The sequence below is a fragment of the Nicotiana tabacum genome, chromosome 15 (assembly GCF_000715075.1).
Source record: "Nicotiana tabacum cultivar K326 chromosome 15, ASM71507v2, whole genome shotgun sequence".
Lineage (NCBI taxonomy): Eukaryota > Viridiplantae > Streptophyta > Magnoliopsida > Solanales > Solanaceae > Nicotiana > Nicotiana tabacum.
Genome location: NC_134094.1, coordinates 85,957,145 through 85,976,026, shown reverse-complemented (window position 1 = coordinate 85,976,026; position 18,882 = coordinate 85,957,145). Strand labels below are relative to the sequence as shown.

Sequence of the window (18,882 nt, the reverse complement as noted above, 5' to 3'; positions counted from 1 at the left end):
CTTAACCCTCGAAACCTACACTTGAACATTTTTTCAGAAAATAAGCATGAAGTTACTTCTATCTAATACTATACTGTACTGATTAATTAGATACTACAAAGTGATATGGTAGGATGAACAGCGGATTTTCTTTGTATTAATCAGATTTGAGTTCGAATCCTAAAAATGAAGAAATTCTTAATAAGCAATGTTTCTTTATTAATAAATCCTACATAGCATTTGGACAAATCAAGTTAGTAATTTGGAAATTACTAAGTGTTTAAACAAAAAGAATACTCTTTATCTTACTTGCAAGATTTTGGGTAACGTTTTGCACTATGATGGAAGTATAAAATTATACTAGGAAATTATTTATTAGGATAAGATGGTTAATAAAATTCATTTCTCTTTCATGCTTTACTCAAATTGTTAATTCAATTTGGATCTTTACCACCAATTAGGCATATATTCTCGAGGAGAACGCGGGCAGACTCTCACGAAATTGCCTTATCTTATGCCTACTGCCTAGTCATGTTTCTTATCGTTTTATATTTCTTGCCAATTAAAAAACAATCTCATTATCTCACAATGCCTTTTATCTTATCACAAAAGTGAGCATAATAAGCAGAAAAAAAATGTATACTATTAAACAAGTGCCGTTTAGTCTTTTAATAGGGAATAATGGACGCGTCACTGTCTTCCAGTGGTGATCCTAGATTGTGTTGTATATTTAAATATTCACATGTAATTTTCTTATCTTCCTTCTTTGATTCTCTCTTTCTCTCTCTCTCTCGTTTTTTCTTACTACTATAAGGACTCGCATGCACATATTTGAATAGACCAAAACCCATATTAAATCTTTATGTGGTTGATGCATTTCCACAAAGAGAAAGCCTATAATTAAGAATATTGTCTCCAATCAATCTCATGTGAGTGATCTTTGATTATCAGTTATTAGTTTCTTTTTCTTATTTTAGCATGATCTCTTTTGCTTGATCAGGAAACTTGTGGAAATTTTATAATCTGTCTAGATTTATGGTGACAAGTCTACTATCGTTTTCTTGATTCAGTTTTTGTTGGCAGAAGGGGGAAAATATTCTTCTTGGTTGTTGTTTTTCCTGACTTATTATCTTTTGGTTGATATGGGAAAAATTGCCTGCTAATTTCTGGCGTTTCTGTGTCTAGCTACAACTATGGATTTAATTTGTAGTAATATATTGTTGGTAGATTAATATATAATTAGTGATAATTATAGCAGTAAGGTTCTCGGAACTCCTTAGTTGTGACTTGTGAGGAACACTATGCTTTTTGAAGTCTTTTTTTGAAATTAAGGAGGAAATGATCTTCAAAAACTTTGGTTATAGTTTACTTCGTATATTGGGATAATCATAATTTGTGTGGCTCTCTTAATTTTATATATTTTCTGAAAGGTTCGTGAGACAATATAATCATCCTTCTCATGATGATTCATTATTTATGAACCTCTTTTGTAGCTTCTTTTTCGTTTTAGCAACCTGAGTTTTCACTGCATCAGCTGAAACTAGGCTTAAGAGTATATTTAGATTAGTGAAGTTGATGTTGATATTCTTATCAATACTAGTTGGTAATGGAAAGTCAGGTTATTTTTCCTTTACTTCTTTGTCTTATATGAATTGCGAAAGACAAGAATCCCATATGGATTAGGAAAAACTTTCTTCTTCTCCTTATATTGAATTATATTGAGTTTAATTTATGTGCGTCAACATTGTGAAAAAATACCAAAGATATTTAAAGATAGCCCTCGTTAGAGGCGAAATTTATGGTCTTGAAATTAAGGCAGAATACACAAAACGTAATTTGATAGCGTAAATATTTTTCTATGCAGTCGATATATAAGTAAAATTCAAAATTATTTGATAATTGAAAAGGAGAGGGAAAAAGCTGCTCCGGAGAATTATGAATTGTTGTTGGTTGAGTTCAAGATAATCAGCACTTGGACGGGCGGATTTATGTGTAGGGGAGTGGGGTACATGCACCCATTCTGTCCTCTCTAGACAATAAACAATGCTAAATTTTCAGATTATGTACCTAAATATTGTGGCTACCCATGCTGAATTTACTGCCCTAGCATAAGTGCCTCTTTTGTCCCTCAAGTCAGTGGTTCAATCCCCATATCATTCTTTTTAATAAATAAATAAATTCTTAATTTCTCATGCCCTTTTTAATTAACATAATGATGAACCCGTATTTTTAAAATTCTAGATACGTCTTGAAGAAGGTAGCAGCACTAAACGATAAATACAGCTATTATCAAGGGCATGTTATGGATAAATATATTAGTGGTTAGAAATATAGTATACGAAAACTAGTCACGAAATCTGAATTGAATAGTAAAATTGCATCTTTCCATATGAATTTTAAAAAACAAATCTCGACGGAGATAATTTCCTTTTATATAGTTTACTTAAATGCAGCTTAATTAAGATAGAAGTAAAAGCTTAATTCCTTGAAGAAAGGTGCAAATCAAGTGAAAATATGAAAATTAACCATCTTCTTGGATATATCTAGATTTAAGTCAATTTCTCAGAGGAGGTTTTCCTGTGAAAATTGAATTCTTCTTCAATTTATAAGTTTTTCATTTACGATCAGAAATGGGAGCTGGTGCTTTTGGAGAAGCCGGACGTACAATATATCAAAAGTCCGGTAACATTGCAACTTCTGAATTTTGTTGTCATTACTTTCTACCAGTGATTGTTACTCCTATCATTTCCAAGTTCTCTAAACCTATCTTTTCCTCTCTTGATCCTCTCTCTTAAAAACTTAATAATACAGTGATGCTCATTTCAGTTTGAAAATTAACTACAACTAGAGAAAGACAGAGAGGAGTGCATTAACCAAATCAAAGTGAACCATGAGCACTCCTGTGTATCTGTATGATTTTGAGGTTGAAGCAAATAATTTCTTTTACTAGCAGACAGAGGCAGAGCTAGCATATGATATATTGGTTTACGTGAACACAATATTTTTTGTTTAAACTCTCTATATGTATTAAAAAATTTACTAAATATCTATAAATATTTGATTGTGAATTGATCAGTTATTATTGTATATTAACTTAAGGTCGCTACAGAAACACATATACAACAAATCATGGATCCACCTTTGTTAGCAGATAGTGATTGCAAGCGAGATGGCAAACGTGTAGAATTTATGCCTCCAATCATGGGTGAAAACTTAAGAGCAGCTAATCAATTTGAACTGATGCCCCCCTCAATTGTGAGCAATATTCTCCTCTCTTTCTTTTTAGGTGAAATGTGAATATTGGACTTATTTACTCTATTTCATTTTATAATATTCAGGCATTCAGATCATATCCCTATTCAGAAGTACCACAATATTCTGGTGGCAATGTGGCTGCTGCATTTGGCGAATCTACGGTATGTACGTTGTAGTCACTTCTTTTTGTGAGTTCATCTGTTCATGAGGCCTAGGGCCGATCTAGCATTATTAATGTGGTTTCATGAAACCATAATATTTAGCCTGGACTTGGATTTTTCTGTGTAAAAACTACTTAAATTGCTGAAAATATTGAATTATGAACCCAAAACTTATTAAAGATGATGGGTTAATGGTTGGAACTTGAGTCCTGAACTCATAGAATTAATATTCTGGATCCCCTCTATCAAGGACATATGATTGATCAATATTGTTATCTTTCCTTAGTTTGAATATTATATTTAGTTTGTGAGTTTATGTTATCTGTATCAATGGGGTAAGAATATTTACACACCCAAATCATTTGTAAGGTACTTATTACATGTAAATATGTCAATGATAAACATCAATTACTAACCTAGTAAAAGTGGTAACTCACAAGCATGCATGTTAAAATTAGTGTAATATACTTTTAGTTTTTCATTGTATATAACTTAAATATACTTAGAGTCTCTCTAGCCAAGCTGCCAAATCCTGCTTATTTAAAAAATACTTTTGTTTAAAAGTGCTTTTAGAAAAAGTAATTTAGGAGAGTAGTAGTTTGTGTTTGACCGATCAATTCACTTTAGAAGTGCTTTTTGTAATATTTGATAAGCAAATTGTGTTTTGCCAGTCTTTTAAAAAATTATTTCGGAGTGTCAAATTACGTAAAAAATAAATAATATCAAGGTTCAGTTTATAATAGTTTTATTTAAATAAAATATAAAACATAAATTAAATATATAAATTAAAGATTTTAATCAATATAACATATAGTTATACCAAAGCAATAATACTGAATATTTAAAGTTACTTATTGTTTACATGATGATTCTAAATATCTCAAATACATCATTCAATATAAATCACTAGATATAAAAAAAATGATCTATTTATAGTAAAGAGATTATCCTAAAGAGGAATAGAGAAGAAAAATAAAAGTATGGTAAGAATAAAAAAAGAGAAGAATTAAGGGATGGTAAAAACAAAACAAAAAAAGAAAAAGAAAAATGTCAAATTAATGAGGAATAATTTGAGAAATATAAATTTATGGTAAGAATATTTTTGTCTTAAAAAATTAATTTTATGATTTTTGGAAGAAGTTAGAACTTATAGCTTCCTTAAAAGCAGAAAAATGGTTTCTGCAGTGTTGCTCAAAAGCACTTCTATATCCAGGCCAAACACCTCAAATTTTTTGAAAAGTATTTTTTTTTGGAAGAAAAAGGTACTTTTAGTATTTAAGGAGCTTGACCAAACAACTCTTAGTTTGCAATAGACATGAAACAAGTTTGGCAAAGAGGGGTCACCGGACCCCAATAACTTTGAAAAACTTTATCTGTAATAAACCTTAAGGGCTCGTTTGGTAGGAGGTATTAGAAAAAATAATGTAAGCATTAGCTTTGTACATTACTAATTCCTTGTTTGATATATTTTTTCAACCTATGTATATTAGTTATACATCCTATCCTATGTATAACTAATACATAACAAACCATGGTATTAGCAATGCAAGGATTTTAGTAGTACATCCCACTGCGTTTGCTGTTAAATTTAATCCCAAAAAAAAAAGAAATGCAAGGATTTTTAATACTGGCATAAACATGGTTAAATATATAATTGTCCCTCAAATCCCTCAATACCTATTCCAAATACTTTCCGACATATTTTGTATATTTTTATATTGTGATATATTAATTAATTTTGGGATTGACCTTATCTTATGTTTGTTTTAAAGTATTAGTTAATCTGGGAGAAGGTGAGATAACTAATCCCATATAGAAGGTGGGATAACTAATCCCATGAGATATTCCACCATTGTACCAAAAAAGTCCTAACAGTCTTGTATAACAGACTTGGCACCTTCAGAAATAAATCATCGTTGGGGGCACCAGTTGAGTTGTTACTTCAAAATACCATGTATTTTACGTTGTGGACTTGAGTTCGAGTCGATATTGGAACAACTAACTACAATTTTTGGCTTTTATATTCATTCCCCGTTTTTAATTTGAGTACCCGTATGAATTACTAAGAAATTGATTCTTTACCGTATTCCTTAAGAAAAAAGTAAACAAGCAACAAAATGAACACAATGATTTTTACGTGGAAAATCACCCGACTCAAAAGGTGCAAAAATTACGACCTACCAAGTAGGATTTTCATCTCCAACTCCACTAGAACAATGAACCAAAATGTATCAATTATAATGTTTTAATTAAATACTCTCTAGTACTCCTACTACTCCTATTTGATTCACAAGTAACTCTAACTTGTAAAACCAAACACTCACTCCAACTCACTAATTGCTTATAATACTTGATTACAACTCAATTTTCTAAAATACATTTACTAGGCTAACTCGAGAAGAGTACAAGACAAGTACTCAACACAAGTGAACAACTTTATGACTCTGTTGTTGATGTGTAAAAGGATGGTTGCCAAGTCCAAAATCAATCCTATTTAAATACGACTTGAGATCTTCTAAGAGTCCTATTTATAGTCAGCTTTCTCTTTGATAGGACTCCTACTGTTCCAAGGATTCCACAAGCTTTGCGACTTTTGTCTCTGACGGACTTATCCATATCTTCTTGAGCAATGACCTTTATCACTTACAGCAACTATTTTCCACCAAACTTGGACCTGGTAACTTTGAGATAAAGTTACAATGTCTTGTACAAACGTACATGTATCAATCATGAGGAGTTGATCCTTTAACCTAAGAAGTTGGTTCTTCACAATAGTTAAGCAATTACATTGAGAACCTGGTTCTTTGAGTAATTAGTCGCATTTTGTTAATCATCAAAACTTCAATACTCAACAAATTCTTCCTTTTTGATGATGACAAACTCTGTACCCAGAACCAGCAATCACATCAAAGAACCAGATGATCACATCAAGTACATGTATGTCCCCACCTTATCTTCCCCCTTTTGGCATCATCGAATAAACACAAACAGATGGTAGACAGTAAGCACATAGAGTGTAAGATTCAAAGCCTATTAGAAGACAATACAAGCATAAGAAAAGGCAAATATACTAAGTTGATGATCCAAAAAGAGTGCAAATCAGTAAAGCAGAGGAATGGGAGACATGAAGTAGTGCCAAAAGAAGCCTAGGGCCTTGTCTTTATCATTAGAAGATAGTAAACTAAGCAAACTACAGACAACTCAAACTAAGAAAAAAAAAACAAAATATAAGATATCACTAGAAAGGCAAACAAACTAAGGACACTCGGAAGGAACATGTTCAAGGGTGAGAGGCAGAGGGGGTCAAGGCTTTCACAAGGGTAGCAATTTGTTGAGCATGGGCCTCCCTGTCTCTTCGGATCTCTTCCCTGAGTTGCTTAGTTTCCTTTCTAAGTTCATTATTATCTTCACGAAGCTTGGCATTCTCTTCAACAGCCAACTCCAACCTCTTGCTGAGTTCTGCAACCCTACTACTCCCAGGAAGAATGGCAGATCATGTGGGTCCTCTAACCTTGATCTCATCATAGCCACACTGCTTGAGGGTAACAACATCTAAAACATCATTGTTGTTTCCAAACTTAAGCTCAGGTAAGGCAATGTTGAGCTTGTCAAATAACTTAGTTAACATGAAACCATATGGCATAGCATGCTTTGGTTTGGAGGTATCTACAGCTCTTGCCATGTGCTGAATTATCAGGCTAGGGAGATTGATAGGTTGACCATTGTCGAGCAGTTCTATCACAGCCATGTCTAGTAGAGTAGCCTCATACCTTCTCTCGATCTCTGAAGAATGCAGGAGTTGACAAACTGAAACTATAGCTTGTGAAAGGGGGTCATATCAGTCTTGTACACTTTCTGGGGAGCATCTAGTTCAAACTTTTGGGAGAACTTCCTAGTGACCACAATGCCAGTGTCAACATCATTGTCCATGGCTGGCCACTTCTTCTTCAAATAATTGTCAAATCCCAAAGAAGGGATATTCAGAAGTAGTCCCAGTTCCTCAGCATCAAACTCCATGTCGAAGCCCCCTACTTTACTCTTGACTACCTTCCCATCAAAAGTGAAATTTGTGTAGAACTCCACCACCGCAAGAACACATATTGGGGGGAAAGCTTTGACAAACATGTCCTTCCACCCATGTAGCTCAAGTTTCTCAACTAGTTGAGCCATTCCCTTCTCATCAGTGTTCGCACGAATCTTTCCATTTAGTACTTTTCTATTCCTAAACTTTGTGAGTCGATCAACTACAGCTGAAATATTCTTCTTTGTCTTACCGCTACTGGCCCTTGCAAAAGAAGTAGCAGGCTTGGTGACTTTGGCTCCCCTTTTCTTTGGTGTTGCAGACTTTGCTGGCAAGGCTGAATCGGATTCATCTTTTCCATCCACCTCAACAACAGGTTCCACAATTGAAACCTTCTTCTTTGGCTTCTTTGCACTTCTGGATTCCTTCATGATTTGTGCATCAACAACCTTTCTTTTACTCCTTATGAGAGGAGTTCTAGCAGGAGGAACCACTTCTTTTCTTATTGAAACTGTTGTCTTTGTAGCTTTCTCAGTGGTCTTTCTGAGCTTCTTCCCTACCTCAGATAGTGGCACATTATCTTCATCACTGCTAACTTCTTCATTTCCAATGAAAGGAACCAACAGAGACCCAGGTTCTTGAGCCCTCGTCTCCTCACCAATTTCTTCTGAAGGGGCTATGACAGTGTTTCCAATTGTCATAGAGCCTTCAGATTCTTCACTCTCGTCATTACCTTCTTCACTCTCACATACCTTTTCTTGATCCTCTCCCTCACTTTCAGAAACCTCCTCTTCTTCACTCAGATTTTCTTCTTCTACAGAATTATTAGCATGTTCACCTGTCTTATCCTCTATATCACTCTCCTTCTCATATCCAGATACTCCCTCATTCTCACTCTTTCCTTCTTCATTGTCTATGTTTTGAGCTTCATGTTCCGCATGACTGGTCATAGCTTCTTCTTTCCTTCTCACCTTTATTATCTTCCTCATCCTCAGTCCAGCTAAACTTAAGGCTATCAGAAGCCTCATTTTGTACTGGTACTTTACATCCTTCCCCCTCAACCATAGGTTCCACAACCGTTGTATCTACCTTCTTTCCCAAATCCCATGTATGTTCCTCTACCATGAATTTCTCTATTGGTGACTTTTCACGCGTAGGTGAAAGAGTATCTAGGGGTGCAACATCATTAGCAGAAGCCAAAATATCTAACTTGGAAAACAGGAAGTGGTACCTGATCAGTAGTGCCTATACCTGATTCCCCCTGAATCATATATTCCTCGACTCCAAAGTCACTCTACATAGCAGCCTCAGGCACTTTCTTGACAAATTTTCTTGAAGTTGCTTTTTTTTTTTAAAACCCCTCCCAAATTAGGAGGATCTATAGTGTTTTCACACTTTTTCTCCATTGTGACTCGAACCCAGGACCTAACGGTCGTAGATATTTTTGAAGTTGACAAATTTTCTTGAAGTTGCTTTGACCTTTGCCGTCTTGGAGATATTTTTCGTAGGAAGCTCAGGTGCATGGGTGGTGACTTTTGAAGGAGGAGGTTCAGTGAAGATGGGAATAACAGGAACAGGAGCAGAAGAGGATGAGGTAGGTATGGTGGAGGATATTGATGGAGAATGAATAGGTGTGTGTTTGGGTTCTCTTGAAGGCTCGACATTTTTCTTTGATTTAGGCTTCAAGATTTTGGGTTTTGCTTCAGCCATGGTTGATGATTTCGCTTTAGAGGGTGTTTGACTGGCTTTAGGCATGGTGATCAGATGAGAACCTCGAAGAGGAGAATGGAATGGTTAGTTCTTGATACTTGCTTTCGATTCTTGCTTAGGGTTTGAAAGGAACAATGAGGTTAGAAAAGCTGATCATAAGGGCCTTTTAAAGGCGTTACTCCTGACTGGAAAAGAGAAGGTGACCGAATTTGAGTTCTAACGGGACTCTTATAACGGTTACTTTGACTGGAAGATTTTCAGGAGTAATTGATCTCTAATTACACAAGGATTCCCCCTTACTCTTTGACTGGAAGACGACTAGAAGTGATTCCAACTGAAAGAAAAGTCTGAGTATAGCAGTAATTTTAGAATATAAGTTCTAGTGACTTAAGACAGTCTGGCACAAACCTGAGTCAAAGAACCAACTCCTTAGCAACTTCTTATTCATTTCTGCAATAAAGCTTCAACATTTCATATTAGTATCATGTAACATAGTTATCAACCACATTTTCTATGCGAGTGTGTGAGCTTAATACAAGCACAAAGATCAATCAAACACATTGTACTTAAATATCTACGTCTTATTATGTTTTTTTCTAACCAATCACTGGGTGTCAACTTAGTGGGAGGAGTTGATTAGACCTAGTTCTAGTCTATTCCTTTCAAAGTGATCCCTACTCAGAGCTTTAGTAAAACTATCAGCAATTTGATCTTCAGTTTTACAGAAGTTAATTGAGATATTCCCCTTTTCAACATTGTCTCTGAGAAAGTGATGTCTAATGTCAATGTGCTTGGTTCTTTTATGCCGACATGGAGTTTTTGCAATGTTTATGGCACTGGTGTTATCATAGAAAATGGGAACACAATTAACAAATATACCATAGTCCATTAGCTGTTGTCTTATCCATAGTAACTGAGCACAATAGGATGTTGCTGCCACATATTTAGCCTCACCTGTAGATAATGCCACTGAGTTTTGCTTCTTGGTTCCCCAAGACACCAGACAAGAACCTAGAAAATGTGATGTTCTTGAAGTGCTTTTCCTGTCAACATGAAAACCTACATAGCCAGCATCATCATAACCAAGTAGATCAAAGTTGTACCCTCTGGGATACCATAGACAAAGGTCAGGGGTCCCCTTGAGATATCTTAGTATTGTTTTGACAGCCTTCAGGTGGGATTCCTTGGGATTTGCCTGAAATCTTGCACATAATCCCACATTAAACACTATATCAGGCATGCTTGCTATGAGGTACAATAGTGACCCAATCATTCCTCTATATAGCTTTTGTTCCATATTTTCCCTTCTTCATCAAGGTCTAGCTTTGTTGCAATGGCAATGGGGGTATCAATAGACTTGGAGGAGTCCATGTTGAATTTCCTCAATAACTCTTTGATATATTTCTGTTGATGTATCATGGTTCCAGTAGAAGTTTGCTTGATTTGTAGCACCCAGAAAGAAGTTTAGTTCACCTATCATGCTCCTTTCGAACTCATTTTCTATCATCTTAGCAAATTCCTCGCACATTGCTTCATTGGTAGCCCCAAAGATAATATCATCCACATACACTTGCACAATCAGGATATTCCTCTCTTTACTCCTCGGAAATAGAGTGTTGTCCACCTTTCCTTTTACAAAGTTGTTAGCTAAGAGGAATTTTGAGAGCCTTTCATATCAAGCTCTAGGAGCATGTTTCAGACCATAAAAATCTTTATCCAGTTTGAACACATGGTCAGGAAATTCTTCACTTTCAAATCCAGGAGGTTGTTTGACAAACACTTCCTCTTTTAGGTACCTATTCAAAAATGCACTCTTTACTTCTATTTAGTATAAAGTGAATTCCATGTGGGCAGCATAGGCTATTCGCATTCTTATAGACTTCATTCTAGATACAGGTGCAAATATTTCATCATAGTCAATGCCATCCTCTTAATTGTATCCCTGAATCACCAGTCTGGCCTTGTTCCTTGTGATATTTTCTTATTCATCCAACTTGTTTCTGAACACCCATCTGGTACCTATAACTGTTCTGTTCTTGGGTTTCTGTACTAGGTGCCAGAACTTGCTTCTCTCAAACTGATTTAACTCTTCTTGCATGGCTATGATCCAGTCTGGATCCTTTAGAGCTTCTTTGATGGTCTTAGGTAGAACGTGTGAGATAAATGTTATGAGTGCACATAAATTTCTTAGAGAAGACCTGGTTTGCACCCCTGTATTTGGATCAGAGATGATATTTTCAAGAGGGTGTGAGCTTTGATGCTTCCATGGTCTGGTCCGCATACCCAGAGAAGATTCACCTGAGGAGTGACCCAAGGGAACAGGTTCAGTGGGTGTGGCTTCATTATTCTGATCAGCAGTTCGAGTAGCTCAGTCTTCTTCTAGTTCCTCATGATCAGTGTCAATTGTTTTGTGGTTTTCAGATCCATCTTCATCAGATTCCATTGTATCTCCATCACCAGTGAATCCTATGTCATAATCTTCATCATGTAGACCTTTCTCATCCAAATTGTTAGATTCATAAAAAATAACATGAATATCTTTTTCCACACACATAGTTCTTTTATTAAAAACTTTGTATGCCTTACTATGTGGAGAGTAACCCAAGAAAATTCCATCATCACTTATGTCATCAAACTTACCTAGAGCTTCTTTTCCATTATTGTGCACAAAATATTTGCACCCAAAGGCTCTCAGATGAGTGATGTTGGGTTTTCTTCCTCAAAGTAACTCATAGGGAATTTTCTCAAGAATGGGTCATACCATGCATATATTTAGCAGATAACAAGCAATACTGATTGCCTCAGCCCAGAAGTTCTTAGGCAGTCTACTAGCAATCAACATGGTCCTCCCCATGTCTTCTAAGGATCTATTCTTTTTTTCTACAACTCCATTTTGTTGTGGAGTTCTAGGTGTAGAGAAATTATGGTCAATCCCATGTGAGCCACAGAACTCAAGGAATTTTGAATTTGCAAATTCAGTTCCATGGTCAATTCTTATACTTAAAACATTACATCCTATCTTTTATTGAATCATTCTAACAAATACAGAGAAAACATCAAAGGTTTCATCTTTGGATCCCAAAAACAAAGTCCAGGTATACCTGAAAAAGTCATCAACAATCACAAACATATACCTCTTACCTACTCTGCTCCTTATTCTCATTGGTCCACATAGATCTATGTGAATGAGTTCCAGATGTTTAGAAGTGCTTACAAACTTCTTAGATTTAGAGGATGACCTAACATGTTTCCCTCTAATACAGGCATCACATACTTTGTCAGAGGTGAATTGAACTTTAGGTAGCCCAAGGACCAAGTTCTTAGCTGCCAACTTATTGAGTTGAGAGAGAGTGGCATGTCCCAGTCTTCTATGCCATAGTAGTGGATCATCTTCCACTACACTCAAGCATGTGTGCTCACTCTGGGGAAGTGACATAAACGATATCTTGTAAACATTGTTATGCCTTTTTCCCTTTATCACAATTTCATCAGTATCAAGCTTAGTGATAGTGCAGATTTTGGAATTGAATTTTACCTCATTTCCTTTGTCGCACATTTGAGAGATGCTAAGAAGATTGTGTTTAATACCTACCACATAATACACATCTTCTATAGCATAAGAGAGTGACTTTCCAATCTTATCAATACCTGTTATCTGACCCTTTTTCCCATTACCAAATGACATATTCCCTCCTTGGAAGGCTGTCAGAGAGAGAAAGTTTTTCTTTTCTCCAGTCATATGTCTTGAGCATCCATTGTCTATATACCAGTCCTGATTATTTTCTCTACCATTAGCCTGCACCAAAATTCACAAGTTAGTTTTGGAAACCCAGACTAGCTTAGGTCCTTTTTTGTTTGAAAAAGGATGAATCAGATCCCTTCTTTCCTAGAAGGGAGGAGGCTTAGAAGCTACTTTCTTGTTAACCTTAATCCACTTAGTATGGACAGGAGAATTAACCTTTGGATCCTCTTCCTTTTTCACATTTTTAGCAATACCAAAGGTGTTTCTAAACTGAGCATGAATTAAGGCAGGACAAATGTCTCTAAAATATCCTACTCTTCCACAATGAGTGAACATTTTATTATCATAAATTCCTACATACTTTGGGTCAAACTTAGGGACAGGTTTTATGTAGCCAATTCCAGATTTGTTAATGCTACAGTTTTTATTTAGCCAATTCAAGGCATCAGAAGATCTATGCCATTTGCTTGGTCTAGAGACTTCATAATTAGCCTTTTCTAGGTTCTCATGCAGGACTTTATTTCTACATACAAAAATTTTCATTAGCAATTTTTAATTCCTTTTCAAGCTTATCTTGCAGATCACTCATTTTGTCTTTGCCATATGTATCATGAGACTTCTCATTCTCAGAAGTTAATTCAAGAACCTGGTTCTTACTGTTTCTCTAAACTAGCTTTGTCGGATTCAAGCTCTTTGATGTTAAGTTTGACAAAAGAAAGATTACTGATTAGCACATCATTTCCATTACTCATTTTATCAATTTCATTCATTAAGGTCACAATTATGTCCATCAGTTGCTTTTTGTACATAGCATGAATATTTTCTTTCAAGTCAGATATACTTACCTGGTTTGTTTCATCTTCAGTTTCTGAATCACTCATGGCCATCATTCCTATCACTTCTTCCTCTATTTTTGATTCTTCAATCGCCACCAGAGCCACTTCGATATTTTCATTTTCAAAGTCAGTTTCCAATGTCCTCCATATATCATGAGCATAGATGCAAGAGGACACTCTGAAGAGAGTGTTTCTAGACAAACTTCTGTAGAGCAAGTCCTTTGCTTTGGCATTTTTCTGAACTAGCTGACGATCTTCCTCATCGTATTCCTATTCTCTTTTGTTGCACTTGTTACCTTCATCATCCAATTTGGTTGGGAGAATTGGTCCATGACTGAAGATTACCCATAGATCAAAGTTAGTAGCCTGAAGAAATATTTTCATACGTAGATTCCATTCATCATAGTGGAGTTTATCAAACAGAGGAGGTCTTCCAATGTGCATCCCAAGTTATACTGGGGGTTCTGTCTTCACAACTTGATGTTTATCAATCACAGCGTAGAGACTAATAGCCTCATCCTCCTTTCTTTCTCTTGATCACTCCCACTATCCTCAAATGCTACCAAGGATGCCTGCTTCATAGCTTTAGTAAATTCTTTGTCTAGGATTTTTCCTTTATTGGAACCCTTCTCTTTCATCTTTTTCCGTTTTTCTTTTTCAGCTCGTTCTTTCCTCGGCTCGATTTTCCACATTGGGCAGTCCTTTACCATGTGATCTAGCTTGCCACACTTGTATTACCCATCATAGTTAGCTTTGTCATTCTGCTTGTGTTTACTACTGGTCTCTCTTTTGGATGCACTTTTGGAATTCTTCATGAACTTCTTGAACTTGGAAAACATTGCTAGATAAGGATCATCGTAGTCAAATTCATCATCCTCGGATGCCTTAAGGACCAAGGCCTTATCCTTCTTTGGTTCTTCTTTACTCAGTTCCATCTTTCTCATTTCATGAGTTTTTAAGTTTCCAATCAACTCATCAAGTGAGATTTTATCCAATTCCTTGACTACCTGGATTGCACTGACTTTTGATTCCCATGAAGCTGGAAGGATACTTAGGACTTTGCTAACCAACTCTTCTGAGGTAAACACCTTTCCAAGTGATTTCAGTTCATTGGTTATTATAGTGAACCTAGTCATCATATCATGGATGGGCTCAGACTCCTTCATGGAGAAAAACTCATAGTTTCTCATGAGTAGTTCAATTCTTGATCTCTTAACTTGATTTGTTCCTTCATGAGTAGTTTGGAGTGCATACCAAATCTGCTTCGCATTAGAGCACACAAAAATTCTATTGTACTCATCAGGACCAAGTCCACATATAAGAATTTTCTTAGCCTTTGTATTCTTCTCCATCATTCTGAAATCTGCTATCACAAATTCGGAGGGGATCCTTAAGAACTGTTTTACTCTGTGCATTTTGTTTAGAAGGAATCAAAGGATCTTGGTTTATTATGGTCCATAGTTCATAGTCTTCAGCTGTCAAGAAATCTTCCATTCTTGTTTTCCACCAACTGTAATATTTTCCATTGAACAAGGGTGGTCTAGTAGTTGATTGTCCTTCGTTAATTCCAGGTGGAACACTCATCTTTCTTCCAAAATCTCTCTAGGTGTTAGTCGTGTAAATGAGAGAACCTGCTCTGATACCAATTGTTAATTTGAGTGCCCATATAAATTACTAAGAAATTGGTTCTTTACTGTGTTCCTTAAGCGAAAAGTAAATAAGCAATAAAATGAACACGATGATTTTAACGTGGAAAATCTCCCGGCTCAAAGGTGCAAAAACTACGACCTACCAAGTAGGATTTTCATCTCCAACTCCACTAGAACAATAATTCAAAATGTATCAATTACAATGCTATAATTAAATAATCTCCAGTAGTCCTATTACTCCTATTTGATTCACGAGTAACTCTAACTTGTAAAACCACACTCATTCCAACTAACTAATTGTTTATAACACCTGATTACAACTCAATTTCCTAAAACACATTTACAAGGCTAACTCGGGAAGAGTACAAGACAAGTACTCAACACAAGTGAACCACTTTATGACTCTGTTGTTGATGTGTGAAAGGATGGTTGCCAAGTCCAAACTCAATCCTATTTAAACACGACTTGAGATCTTCTAGGAGTCCTATTCATAGTCAGTTTCCTCTTTGATAGGGTTTCTACTGTTCCAAGGATTCCACAATCTTTGGGACTTTTGTCTCTGACGGACTTATCCATATCTTCTTGAGCAACGACCTTTATCACTTACAACAACCATCTTCCACCAAATTCGGACCTGGTAACTTTGAGATAAAGTTACACTGTCTTGTACAAACGTACAAGTATCAATTATGAGGAGTTAGATCCTTTAACGTGAGAAGCTGGTTCTTCACAACAGTTAAACAACTACATTGAGGACCTGGTTCTTTGAGTAATTAGTCATATTTTGTTAATCATCAAAAATTCAATACTCAACACCTATCTTATAAACAAGTCCATCCCTCAAAATCTCAAATCCAATTCTCTTTCCCCAACTAAAAACAGAAAGCTTTGCCCCTGACTCACTGATCTCTACTGCGAAATTCTCAAGAAGTTGATATGGTAAATTTTTGTCTTGCTAAAAATAATAAAGGTAAATGATACTCCCGTATTAATTCTCTTTAACTCATTGCCAGCACGTTTAATCTAAAGTTGGTTCCTATGATTCCAATAACAATCCTCTAATTTTTTGTTACAGATGACTGATAGGATTACATGAGCGGATTTAGCCCTTCGGACGGATTCATTCGAACCCACGGGGAGTATAAAATATATGTAAAGATTCATTAGTACAATTTTAATGAATATTAAATTTGAATTCATAAGTTTAAAAATACAAGGAGTTCAATGCTAAAAACTTTCTTGAATAATATTGACCTTTAGTGGTGCCCCGTCAACTTGAAATTCTGGGTCCAAGCGAGTCAAATTTCCTTCTTTGTGTTAGAGAAGGTACTTAAGAAAAAAGGTAATTAAGTCCACAATTGGTTTGTAAGACGCCAGCAACTGATCTCGGGCATCAATTAGTCAAACAATCTTCATCCTAGTTAGAGAGGAAATTGGAAGAGATCTTTATGTAGCATCTAACGTGAACTTGACACTGCTCGTGTATCTCCCAGGGTAAATGAAGAACATATATAGAGGAAATGTTAGAGAAAATCGTTAAAACCAAACTGATGATCATGGAAACTCAGGATAACTGGGTCAGGTAAGTTATTCTACATGGAACTAATTTTTGTTAACACAAATGGTACGTTACTCAATATTTTTAAGGATCTATGTGTATCTACTGCTGTATTATTTTGATACTAGTCGATATTTTGTCAAAGGATTTTGATAAATTTACTTCTACATCTTTGTCAAAGAATACTACTATAAACTGGGGTAGGCAGAGGACTTTTGGAACCATCTTGAATTAGACGACTATTCCTAGATAATAAGCCACGTACTGATAATTTTTTCTTGGTTTGCTTTTAGGTCTGTCGATATATATATAATTCGTGCTTTCTTCGTTATGGGCTTTCTAACTTCTTTATAAACCTTTATATAAGGTACATCAAAATATAGAAAGATCAGTGCATAATGGTAGAATGATTTTGCCACTTGAAGTGAAGGAGGAGCCTATGTATGTAAATGCCAAACAATACCATGGAATTCTAAGGCGAAGGCAACTCCGTGCAAAGGCTGTGTTGGAGCAAAAGGTGGTCAAATCTAGAAAGGTAATTACTCTTCCTGTCTTACATATATATATATATATATGTGGTATAAAATACATATAAATAATATATATAACATATTGATGGAATATTTACATTATAAATTATCACAATATAATATGCTTAAAAAATATTAAAGGTATATTCTGAGTAAAAAAAAAAATTGTACAGCAAAAAGTTTAAAACTTAAAGAAAAATTGTTTTTGCATAAGTATGCATTGTTTGAGTTGACAGTAATGGAATCAGCTGAACAAAGAAAGACGGCCCTAAATGAATTTGACCAACTACTCATGAGATACAAAATTTCTGCATCTTTATAGCTAGTTCAACATTTGGAGATATCTAGTAAAAGGTGAGTTAAATGATGTTATTTCTTCAAATGCATATCAGCCTTATCTTCATGAATCTCGGCACCGGCATGCGATGAGAAGAGCTAGAGATGGTGGCGGCCGATTTCTCAACACAAAGAAGAAGATCCAACTTACTACTAATAATAATAATAATAATGGGAATACTAATGCAACTCCAAGTAGTAAAGGCAAAGGTTCTTCAGCCTCAGAAGTCAGTTCCATGGACTCTTATTCTGGACATATTGGATCATCCAATAGTACTGCTCATGTCCAGGGATTTCAGTTCCAAGGAATACATAATACAGAAAATCCTCAACTGGGTTGTCATTATCAGTGGAATCTCAATGATAACCATTGCAATTGCATGCAGTCAGGAGCTTCTAATATCCAACCATTTTGAACTATATATTCTCTGACTTGGTCTTCGAAACCGTATGTCTCTTCAGTTCACTTAAAGGAGCTTCCCCTCTGAATGATATACTAGTACTAGTTTAAGAAGATGGGAGTTATGTAAATATCTAATATCCCTGCAGCTGCAACTTTATCTGTAATAAATAAACACTACTTTATTACGTACAAGTTTTGGGGTTGTCACTATGCTTTTAAGTACTGTCAACTTTCGTTTTAATCATCCATGCAAAACACAAGCAAATATTAATTATCGAAGGAAAGGTAAATGATAATTTCAAGTGGTTTCTGATTTTCTTCATTCGCCTTAGTTTGCTTACATTCTATGAGAACCAGTTTTTATAAATGTGCCTACTTTTTGTGAGCAATTGAGCATGAATGAACGAGTATTACACAACAATAATTACACCTCAATCCCCAAACAAGTTGGGATCGACGAGAGAGTAAAATCCTACATAACTACTACAACTGATTTCAATCATTGGACTTCTGCACTTAGTCTCCAGCATCATGATTAGTTCTATACCTAATGAGAAGAATATCAATGTGAAATACAGCTCCAACTACAACCAATTTAAACAAAATTATTAGTCAAAATTGGTTCAGAAAAAACAATAGCTACAGTTCTTAGCAAAATAACTAGCAAAATAATACTCAGTTTTGGGGTCACAATTGAAACTA

At 35.5% G+C, this 18,882-nt stretch overlaps 1 protein-coding gene across 4 annotated transcripts; it reads left to right on the top strand.

Annotated features, from left to right (window-relative positions):
• The first annotated feature begins 740 nt into the window (after positions 1-740).
• Positions 741-18,455, top strand: LOC107773345 (nuclear transcription factor Y subunit A-7). Of its 4 annotated transcripts, XM_075230963.1 has the most exons (6): positions 741-908; positions 2,608-2,661; positions 3,131-3,234; positions 3,318-3,395; positions 17,279-17,446; positions 17,834-18,455. In XM_075230963.1, exons 2-6 carry the CDS (start codon positions 2,610-2,612, stop codon positions 18,191-18,193), a joined length of 762 nt encoding a protein of 253 aa, XP_075087064.1. In that variant the 5' UTR covers positions 741-908; positions 2,608-2,609; the 3' UTR covers positions 18,194-18,455. The 4 variants fall into 4 exon arrangements, with proteins under 4 accessions (XP_075087064.1, XP_075087066.1, XP_075087065.1 ...); XM_075230965.1 differs by lacking the exon at positions 2,608-2,661 and having other exon boundaries at positions 3,089-3,234; XM_075230964.1 differs by lacking the exon at positions 2,608-2,661 and having other exon boundaries at positions 3,079-3,234; positions 17,834-18,454.
• Positions 18,456-18,882: the final 427 nt, after the last annotated feature.